Here is a 10,492-nt window from a genome sequence, read left to right as displayed (position 1 = left end):
TGTGCTCGCGGGGCCGGGGCACCTGGGGTTGCTGCTGGGGGCGCTGCGGCGGGCGGCGGGAGTGGAGAACGTGCTGCTGGTGCTGAGCCACGACCTGTGGGCCGAGGAGCTCAACCGGCTGGCGGCACGCGTGGACTTCTGCCCCGTCCTGCAGGTCTTCTTCCCCTTCAGCATCCAGCTCTACCCCCGCGAGTTCCCCGGCCACGACCCCCGCGACTGCCCCCGCGACGTGGGCAAGGCGGCGGCCCTGCGCCTGGGCTGCATCAACGCCGAGTACCCCGACTCCTTCGGGCACTACCGCGAAGCTCGCTTCTCCCAGACCAAGCACCACTGGTGGTGGAAGCTGCACTTCGTCTGGGAGCGGGTGCGGGCGCTGCGGGAGCACGCCGGGCCCGTCCTCTTCCTGGAGGAGGACCACTACCTGGCGCCTGACTTCTACCACGTCCTCAAAAAGCTCTGGGCCCTGCGCGAGCGGGAGTGCCCCGAGTGCCAGATCGTCTCCTTGGGCACCTACAGCCCCGTCCGCGGTGGCTTCGCCGGCCGCACCGACAAGGTGGAGATGAAGACGTGGAAGTCCACCGAGCACAACATGGGCATGGCCTTCGGCAGAGACACCTACCAGAAGCTCATCGAGTGCACGGACGCCTTCTGCACCTACGATGACTACAACTGGGACTGGACTCTGCAACACTTGACTGTCTCTTGTCTTCCAAAGTTCTGGAAAGTGCTGGTTCCCGAAATCCCCAGGATCTTTCACACGGGGGACTGTGGCATGCACCACAAGAAATCCTGCAGACCATCCACCCAGAGTGCCAAAATCGACTCTCTCTTGAACAGCAACCAACAGTACCTGTTTCCCGAAACGATGAGTGTCAGTAAAAGGTACTCCATGGCACCCCTTTCCCCTCATGTGAAAAACGGAGGGTGGGGAGATATTAGGGACCACGAACTCTGTAAAAGTTACCGCCGACTTCAGTGAGGATCGTTCTCGCAGCCTTTTTCTTTTTGAGTTGTCCCATACTGTCTTTTACAGGCACACACGTGTATAAAAAGCATTTATGAGTTGGTTTCTGCTTTAATATGAATAAACATTCTTGTAAAAGGTGTCCCAAAATAGTAATCTTTCATGTTCGGCAACCAGGTTTTGCAAACAGGTTACTTGCTGCTGCCGGGCCGCTCGGAGCAGTATCGCAGCCCCTAGCCAAAAAGTGACGGCTGCCGTCTTTACTGGGAGGAGGAGGAGAAAACTTGTATTTAAGTGCATCTTTTCTGGTGCTTACAGTGCTCTGGCGTGAGGTTTTTCCCCCATCAGAGCGGTGCTGCCCGCGGCGCCGCGCTGGGGGTGGTGAGGAGCGGGCGAGGGCACCGAGCCCTCCCGAGCTCTGGCCCCGGTGGGAGCCGGGCTTCGCACGCCGCCTCCGCCGGCAGTACCGGCACCTCCCACCATCCCGCCCGGGGTTGCTTCATGCCCGATACCTGTGTCCTGGTTTGGTTGCGATGAATATATGAAGGAAAAAAAAAATTTCATTGTTTTTATTACAATGTAGATAAATACATGATTTTTTTAGTTCTGCCGAAATAAAATTCAGTTGTTTTGTAATACCAGAGAAGTTCTTGATTCTCACAAAAAGATGATGTCATCTCATCTTGCTAGAAATAAAGTCAGGACTGGGGGGGTGGGAGGTGTCTTGTCTTTAATCCGGAGGGCTGAACACATGCCGTCACCCGTTTGAGTAGCATGCATTTAACTTCATTAAATTTTTAATGAACTCACTAATTGAGGCAGAATAGAGTAACAAATGGGTGGCACGACACCTCTTTTGTTTGGATCAAAAAAAAGTTCGCTTTCAAATTAGTCAGCTGCGTAAAACGACCAGTAAAAAATACTGCTGTGTAATGGAAACACGCTGAACTGGAGCTGAAAGCCGTGAACGGGGGAGAGCAGAGCCGTTCGTTAACATCGAACACTTCCTCGCCTGTTCCGAGTCTAGCGGCACGGCTGCTTTAATGGCACTCCACTTTGAAGCACAACTGGTAGCAGTAGCACACGAGCAGCTTTTTGTAGAACAGAGGAGCACGTTAAAGGAAACGCTACGCTAAGGTGACAGGCGTGTGATATTTAGGGGTAGATTTTATGCTGAGAGATTTGGAGAGGAAAAAGAAAAAAGCAGCTTTTTTTTTTTTTAATTAGAGAAAATGGGGTTGGTGCTCTTAGGACTCCGGCTACAGCAGTTACTTACGAATGGAAGGGCATGCAGCAAGGCTTTTCTTTTACCACCATTTGTCACCTGCTTTACAGGTTGCGAATATATCGGTTAAACGTTCATTTGAGAGAACGCCCAGTTTTGTGAAATACTGTCAGTAGTATGCGGATGTTTATTGTGACCACGATAAGATGCTCTTTTTTTTTTCCAGGAGTAATTTAACTGCCAGGATTTTGTACCAGCTTTGGTACTTGCTCCATTTTCATAGTTTCACCGAGTCAGAGCTGATGCTGCAAAAGCCAGGCCTGTGCCTCAGCCCGTCGACACCTCCCACAAGGAGCTGCGCGACTGTGTGACAGAGCTGATCGGGGTGAAACTTAACCCAGCAAACCACTTACCCTCCTTCAGCTGGGTCAGTGTTGTGCTGCCGTAGAGGGCAGGGCAGGTGCTTTTGGCTGCTGTGGCTTCCGCTGAACTTACTTAGAATAGAGCTTACACCATGTACCCCCACTGCACGCACTCGCATTTAACGTAGAAATGGAAGAGTAATTCCAGAGCAGCTGTGAAAGAAGTCAAAGTTAACTTTCTTCTAAAGCACATCTGTGTCTCGTACAACTCAAAAGGAAACAGAAGTTATTTCAGAAGCAGTGAGAAAGGGAACTGAAAGTTTATTATTATTAAATATGTTCTTTTGGTTATCGCACCTTAGAGAGACGGACCAGCAAACAGCACGCTGAAGCTCGTGGGGAACTTTCTGAAAAGTAAAGCTAATCTGGATAAAGTGAATCCATTTTACAAACTGTACATACTTAGTAGCAGACGTGCAACAAGAGAGGATGTTTTTATTGTGCAATCGAATTCGTTCGGTTGACAGATTGGGGTATGTTTGGATGCCGTGTTCTGAAGTAATGTGCTAGGATGGAATACATGGTGTAAGTGTTGATTATTTCTGGGAGACTAATTAGAACTTCTCCGTGCAATTAGAAATTTCATTTGATTGCTAAAAATCAGTGCAAGTCTAATCTTGCAGTTATCACAAAATGAAAGGTTTGAAAAATGATGAATACTGCTCATTTCTAGGTGGACTAAACACAGCAATTCCCGAGGGAGCCATTAGAAAAAGGATATATACAAATAATCCCTGTAAAGTAGCAAGAGACTAAGAAAGCTATGTAAACAATAAATATAAGATTCCCCTTCAACTGCATCTTTCTTGTAAGTAAAACTATTTCAGCCTATACATGTGATTAGAAGATTCAGACCTATTAACTTCAGAAATTGTTAACAACGTAAGTATTCTATGTTGACGTGTGAACAAAACAGTTTCAGTAGGAACCTGTGTTCTACTCTTAGCCCTGAAGTCATAAACCAGCACGTGGAAGTCGCAGTAAGCCTCGAACAACAGAAGGAAATCCCAAAATAATTAAACTAGTCCAATTCATACAGCAAAGAATTCTGAAACACGACCGGGCAGTGCGTTACATGATCCCTAACGATCTGCACGCTCCCATCCTGCGTGCTCACTTCTTGGAGAACTGGGGAGGCTGGCCTGCTCTCCGAGCTGCGTTGGTTCCCCTGTGCCAACCCTGTGGGCGCAGCCGCTTCATCCCCTTCTGCTTTTGCCCACCCCTCCAGCAGAAGGCCTGCTTGTTTTTCAGAGTCTGCGGCCACGGCCATTTCGCCTACTGCAACGGCACTTTCTAAATCTGGTTCCTTTCTCCTAGATTCGCCAGGAATCGCTGAACTGGTGTCAGAAGGTTCATGCTGCAAACAATGGTGTGAACTACAACCTACTTTTCCTATTGTTTCAGCTGTTGCAAAAGATGTGGAAGTTTTGTTGGTTTCTGCAGCACGTTCTTCTTCAGCTGTGTCAGCTGCAGTACAGTTTGTTTCTGCCTTTGCTTGGGGGTAGTCGCCATTCGCCTTTTCAGCGAGATCCCCTCCTGAGCTGCTAAGCGTTTGTTGTTTTCCGTCACGTTCAGAATGGACTGCTTCCTGCGGCTGTCGAGAAAAGAAATGAATTGTTTTATAGTCGAAACGGACTGGGCACACAAAACTGCTGTAAAGACAGGCCAAGACACCTGTTTCTCCAACATCTACTTCCAGAAAGCGGAGTCAGTGCGGTGCTGAGGTTTTCCTGATCTTGTACCGCGCGCGTGGGAATGAGTGGCAGGGAGGTTGTTTGCCTCCCAAGGGTTTCCTCTGCAATAGGAAATGCTGCTGGGCAGCTGCCAAGTGGCCACAGCCTCTGTCGCAATTAACAGCAGGGAAGACTGGCAACTCACCACACCCTGGCTGTTGTTTTCTAGAACTCAGGGGCCACAAAATCAGCCAAGAGATCTTAAACTCTCATTGCAAGAAGTGTGCTTTAACCTTGCGATTAGGGAAATCACCGTCCTGTCGTATGTGAAAGGTGTAACTGGTAAGTGAGCTGTCTTTCTCAATCGGCCTAAGCGAGTTAATCCAGGAATTGCTACAGTTTGCCTCAGGAGAGTATGAACTGGGAGACCCAGTGCCATCTAAATAGCAGCTACCCAATTTCACCATTAGCTATTGGCTGCTTTAGCAAAAACCAGCTGGTAACTCGTATGTCCCTATCAGTGGACAGTCAGGATCAGGCAGGCATCTGTCCAGGAGCAGCTGGATTCATGGATTCAAAGATTGAGTCGCTCTCTCACACACCCAGCCCTCTCTGACCCTAAAACCAGTGCTCACTCCAGCAAGAAACAAAAGAAACACTAGTAAGTCCTTCTCAGCACTGGATGATTCTCCTACGTGAATGTCCAAGGGATTTAAGATATCTTAGCTTCCCTTTCTCAGGTACCAAAACATCCACATTTGCTCTCCAACAACCTGAATTTTAAATTTTTATGTACAGTCCACACCAGCTACAAAAGTTAAGCCTGTCAAGTAATGCTGGAGCCACTATCTTTAGGCTAAACTCCTCAGTCCTCCACCAGCATAGTTCCAGAGGTCACATGCTTCATCTGAACTTGCTTTCCAAGAAGCTGTCTACTCATTAACTATATCTGCAGTCTCCAGTTTATGGCCACAGAAGTAACTTGATCATCCCTGCATATTATCTTTCCGTGTTTCCTTTAAGAAAAGTTTTAAATGAATTTCTGATGCAGTGTCTGCCAAGAAACCCCAATCGATTTGGGGGCTTTACCTCACATTTTCCTCTTCACAAAACTAACTTTTTGTTCTCTTCATCTGTCCATCTCCTATGTTGCAAAGGGAGGTCATTTTAATCCCGTGGCAGACCTCAGAAACAGACTACCTTGCATCCTTTATGTAGACAAGGTGACTGAGGAAGAAGGGTAGCCTGAATGAGACGGCATGCTTTAACTGCGGGCTCCAGTATATGAACCCAAACTTTTGGGTATTTGAAGGACGTGGATTATTCACTGCTTTATTCTGGTTTTGTTCTGACGACATCTGCCCTGAGTTGTTTGCAGCACGTTGTCATCAGCTCTGACCTGAAAGCGCTTGGAGTCCCTCTGAATGAGGGATACTAGGTAGTTACTTAGTGATTTTTTTCTTTTAATACCAGCAAGAGATTTAGCATGTGCGTGCCATGCTGTATTCCTGCAAGGAGAAAGCACTGTCTTTAACGATTGTATTGCAGTTCTCCATCTTCCCAATGAAGTATAGGAGGTTTCAATCCCTTGGTCCCATTAAACGGCACAAACGTGAACGCATGTTTCTCAAAACTGACATATATACTTGCAAATATACCCTACTCCACGGTTTTCCCTGCTGTATCAAGACAAAACAGGAACAAAGGTGTTTCGGTCAGATTTGATACGATCTTGCTGAAGTACATAAATCAGTCAGCAATACGTACTACTGCCAGAGAGATCCTTACCTTCAACCTGATTTGAATTCTGTCCTCAGTAACATCAAGCACTTCAATTAACGGCTGACTTTCCAGCGCTGATTGGGAGCAAAAGGAAGGGCATAAAACAGTGCCTAGAAATCCATCAACGTTTTCTTCACTGACAAACAATCTTTCCTAAAGAAAAGAAAGAGCAGGTTATGTTCTTTTCGTACTACACCTCAGCGGTACTGGAGCAAGAAACTCAGTCCAAACAAAGCCAGGACACTGATTCACAATACAAGTTTCACAGCACACTCATGTCTCGATAGAGAAATTCTAAGTCGGATGTTCAGAAGTAATGAGGTGAAATGAATTGGAGACCAGTGCTTAGCTCATTTCAAGTACGGATCTGCATCATACACAAAGATAAAAGAAGCATATGTTTTCTCTCTTTCGATACGTGACAAATATATAGATTTAGACTCCCTCTGAGGAATGATTTGCACCAACATTGTTCTACTGTCCTCACCTGTCTTAACACCAGGAAGGTGATGTTAAGGATCCATAAAATCCACCTTTTATGGATTTGTTTCAGTGTCTGTCTTTAGGAAAACGCAAACACCTCCTTGGACTGTCACTGCAGGATCTTTGAACCCTCAGGCTTCAAGATCAGACCTTCTAAAGCAAAGGCTATGAAACATGCATGGCTATATCCGTTTCACATCCATCCACGGAGGCTCCTCAGATCTCCATTTAGGCAAGCGTAAACACCAGTTGGAAGAAACAGAGAGGTATCCACAGTTAAAGACGACAGTCTGGGACATGTTTTGAGGCTGTTAATATGCAGTTCACAAACGATGTGAAACATGTTGCTACAGGTTTAAGGATTTGAATCAGTTACAGGTAATTAAAGGTCCTAAAATATATCCTGGAGGGGCTGTTTCATAAGAACTGCAGAGCTTTCCCTGTCCTCAAATTCTTCCTAAATCATCTACTGTAGGCCGCGGGTAAGGACAGACATTGGCACAATAAAAATTGTCTAACCTAGAGGACTATTCTTATGTTCTGTGAATTACCTTTCCCGTTTAACAATGAACTGTTTAATTGGAAATAGCAGGAAAAAGTTGCAAGCCTTCTACTTTAAGTCATACTTTTAAATTTCTCAGTCCATTTTTGCCCTCTTGTCAATGCGATGAAAGTTAAATTCAATTATCACTGACATCTTGCGGACTGAGAAGCAAAAAGGCAATTCTGCACATTTTTGGCCCCCTGTGGATGTAGCCTTATGCACAGCCAGATGCCGCACAGTATCTAAGGTACAAAATTTAACTGTCATCTTAAAAAAAAAATTCTGTATGGGAAAAATAAAACAGAGTAGTATTTTTTCACTATTTAAATTAGAAATCACAATATGGAAAGTCATAACATACCTATTGCTGGTTTTCAAAACCAGAGGACTGAATTCATTTTCTATCCGGAAAGATTACAAAAGACAAACATCCAACATCGGATGCTGAGACAGTTTGTGGAAAGATTAAACTACAGCAGGGCTGCCCTGACAGAAAACCCTCTAGTAACGTACCTACTGCTTGCATTTTTGTATAGAAAGCCTAAGCATCCTTTCTTGTCTGCCAGAGAGGGACCCTGCCAGTGCTTCAGGCTTGCAGAAATATTCTGCAGAGTTCAAGAGAAGCTGTCGGGGTAAAGGAACAAGGCAGGGAGTACAGACGCAAAATCCTTGCAGCACCGAAACTCCCCCAAGCTCATGAACTAGATCACTGGCAAGGCCTTGGGCAGCTCAAGAGATACATTTCCACCTCCGCAAGCATCGCTTTGCCCACACATCACAGACAGAACAGCTCAACTTCCCTTCCGCGGGGTTTTCGGCACGCTGCCAAGCGCGATGGCGGTTCAGCCCGTCCTGGTATCCTGCCTTCGCTTAGAAGGAAAGTGCAGCAAAGCACCCTCTGCTCCAGCACGACGACTCTCCTCACCCAGCCGAGAAACTTAAGTCACCTGCCAGTAATTCACCTTTAGCTGACACCTCCACTCCTTCACACTCCGTGTTTTCATTTTAAGAGCGAGAACGTTTTCCTAAAAGCTGGAGACTTGCAATTTGAGTGAGGATTAAAAAAAAAAAAAAAAAAAGGCCAGTGTTTGTTACTGTTTTTCCTCCAAAATAACTGCTACAAGATCTCCACATCTCAACACCCCGCTTGGGGAAAGAACGACCGTGGGTAAAAAATTAAAAAAAAAAAAAAAAAAAGGCCAGTGTTTGTTACTGTTTTTCCTCCAAAATAACTGCTACAAGATCTCCACATCTCAACACCCCGCTTGGGGAAAGAACGACCGTGGGTTTTGCAGTCAGCAATCTTCCTTCGATTCTCTCTCCTGGACTACTGTGACTGTGAGCAAGTCTCTTTGCCTCCATTTTTCCTATATAAAATGAGGAAAACAGTATTTTTTTCCCTCTGAACCTGCATTTGTTTTGTCTAGTTAGAGCATAAGCCTTTTGTGAAAGGACTCTCTTACTGTGCATTTGTGCTCTTAACAAAGTTGGTCCCCGACCTTGCTCATGTCCATAAGCAGCGTAACAATAAAAAGAAAATCACAGGCACAGGAATCGGGAGAGGAGATGCTTGAAAAGCCAACAGGTAATGAAATGTTTTCTGTTAGGTCTAAATATTGCAAATCACATCCTTAGATCGCTTTGTCTGAAGCGACTTTAACCACAGGGTCACTTGCAGACGCTGCAGAGCCGTTGCCTCCGAAGCCAGCGCCGTGGTGAAACAGCAGCAGTGGCAAAGGGAGCGCTCTGCGGTGGGGCTCAGCACCCAGCGTCCCATGAAACGCAGGAACGGCTTCATGGAGGTATTTCTGAAACAGCAGGAGACAGTTTATGCACACCAAAGCAGAGATACAATGAAGAAAACCGGGCGGACCCTTAGGAGAGAACGTGAGGCTGAGAGCTCCGTATAGAAACTGCCTCCGCAGGTCAGGGGTGCGAGTGCCAGCGCTGCGTGTCAACCATGGCTACCAGAAAAGAGCGACAGCCTTTCATCCTCAACGCAAAGACGACTTTGCACTTTGGCAACCAACCCAATAAATCTTTCTGACGGTTTTTTCCCTGATTAAAAGCAAAATAATTTCTCTTCTTCACAGAAAATACTGTTAAAAAAGAAAAAATGAATGGAAAGTCTATTGATCAGTCCTTTACAGGAGGATAAAAAGTAACTGCTGTGACGATGTTCCTATCATTTTGACTAATTACTATAAACCAATTTGACCAGGTTTCGTACCAGCTCGACACCGTATTCCCAGAGTACTACACTTCCATTTCAAGTAAGTATTTAAAACTTTATCACAGCATTACCCAGTGGCCTGCCATAAATCACAGTACCTTGTGCTGTATGAACAAGCAATGCTGTTTGTTATCAATATAATGATTATCATTAGCCTGTTCAGACAGCCAGCAACTGTAATTCAGACTTTGCATTCACGGTGAGTATACGCTGAAGCGTTTATATTACTGCAGATGTTATCAAAGCACAGACCTTGGCAAAAAATGATTCAGGAATTTATTTTAAAGCCTGTTTGCTCTGGCTTGGAAGAGCAGCAAAGGACAACCATCTGCAGATGATTTCAGTGACCCTGTAAAATAATTCTTCAGTTTAAACAGTTTATTTTCTGATATTTATGATACTCTCTTAGCAACTTAGAATTAAATTTGTTTTTCCCTGCACATACTGTCATCTGCTGTTTGGTACACATTCGTTTTTCCCTGTGACTAAACTGAGACCAAATTAACATAAACGTTAGCAGGAATGACTTTGGTTTCTAGAACACTTCATCATTCAAAACCGTCCTCGTATCGCACAGCACTGACAGCGCGTAGCAGCAACGGCTGCAACACCAGCAGCCACAGAGCAAAGCCGGTCCCCCCACAGCTGCCCTTTAACACTCAAAGAGTTTGTTCTGCATTACTTTATCCAAACTCGTAGCCAGTTACCATCCGGAGTTACCTCCCACACAGGCTGCAACAGTTTTAAAAGCGGGACAGATTTCAGGATTTGCACGTCTTCTGTAATGAGAAGCTGATGCCAATATGAAAAGGGACTTGGATCTAGGGATCTCCCAGCCTCTCGGTTTGCAGGGTCCCATTGCAAACCAGCTCAGCACGAGAATCTGAAGCTCTAAGTTTTGGTGAATGAAAGTACCTGTACTCGGGGTGAAAACTTTTATAAGGTATTCATGACTGCAAAGATTAAACAGCTCAAAAGAAGCTTTCATGAGCTTAATCAGTAGGTTAATAACGTTTCCTGACATAACTGTTTTGTGTAAGTATGTTATTCCCATAATGCATCTACCAATTAAAGGGCTGCAACAAAGCAGCATGGCCAGCAGGTCAAAGGAGGGGATTCTGCCCCTCTACTCCACTCTCGTGAGACCCCACCTGGAGTACTGCATC

At 45.7% G+C, this 10,492-nt stretch overlaps 2 protein-coding genes across 2 annotated transcripts in view; one reads left to right on the top strand and one right to left on the bottom strand.

Annotated features, from left to right (window-relative positions):
- Positions 1–4: 4 nt before the first annotated feature.
- MGAT2 (mannosyl (alpha-1,6-)-glycoprotein beta-1,2-N-acetylglucosaminyltransferase) lies at positions 5–1,114 on the top strand (the record flags this gene model as incomplete). The annotated part of the gene is made up of 1 exon (XM_009289911.1): positions 5–1,114. A coding segment is annotated over one exon (975 nt), but the record flags the coding sequence as incomplete, so codon positions are not given.
- A 1,795-nt stretch (positions 1,115–2,909) lies between these two features.
- Positions 2,910–10,492, bottom strand: part of DNAAF2 (dynein axonemal assembly factor 2) — a 14,393-nt gene continuing 6,810 nt past the window's right edge. The window contains exons 2-3 of the mRNA XM_009289910.1: positions 6,073–6,219; positions 2,910–4,205 (exon numbers count right to left, since the gene is read on the bottom strand). Of these exons, the coding sequence (XP_009288185.1) occupies positions 3,633–4,205; positions 6,073–6,219 (720 nt within the window). The 3' untranslated portion in view covers positions 2,910–3,632. The remainder of the gene's footprint in view (positions 4,206–6,072; positions 6,220–10,492) is intronic.

Source organism: Aptenodytes forsteri, unplaced genomic scaffold, assembly GCF_000699145.1.
Source record: "Aptenodytes forsteri isolate BGI_AS27 unplaced genomic scaffold, ASM69914v1 Scaffold76, whole genome shotgun sequence".
Lineage (NCBI taxonomy): Eukaryota > Metazoa > Chordata > Aves > Sphenisciformes > Spheniscidae > Aptenodytes > Aptenodytes forsteri.
Note: the sequence above shows the minus strand (reverse complement) of the source record. Positions and strands in the feature narration are given on the sequence as shown.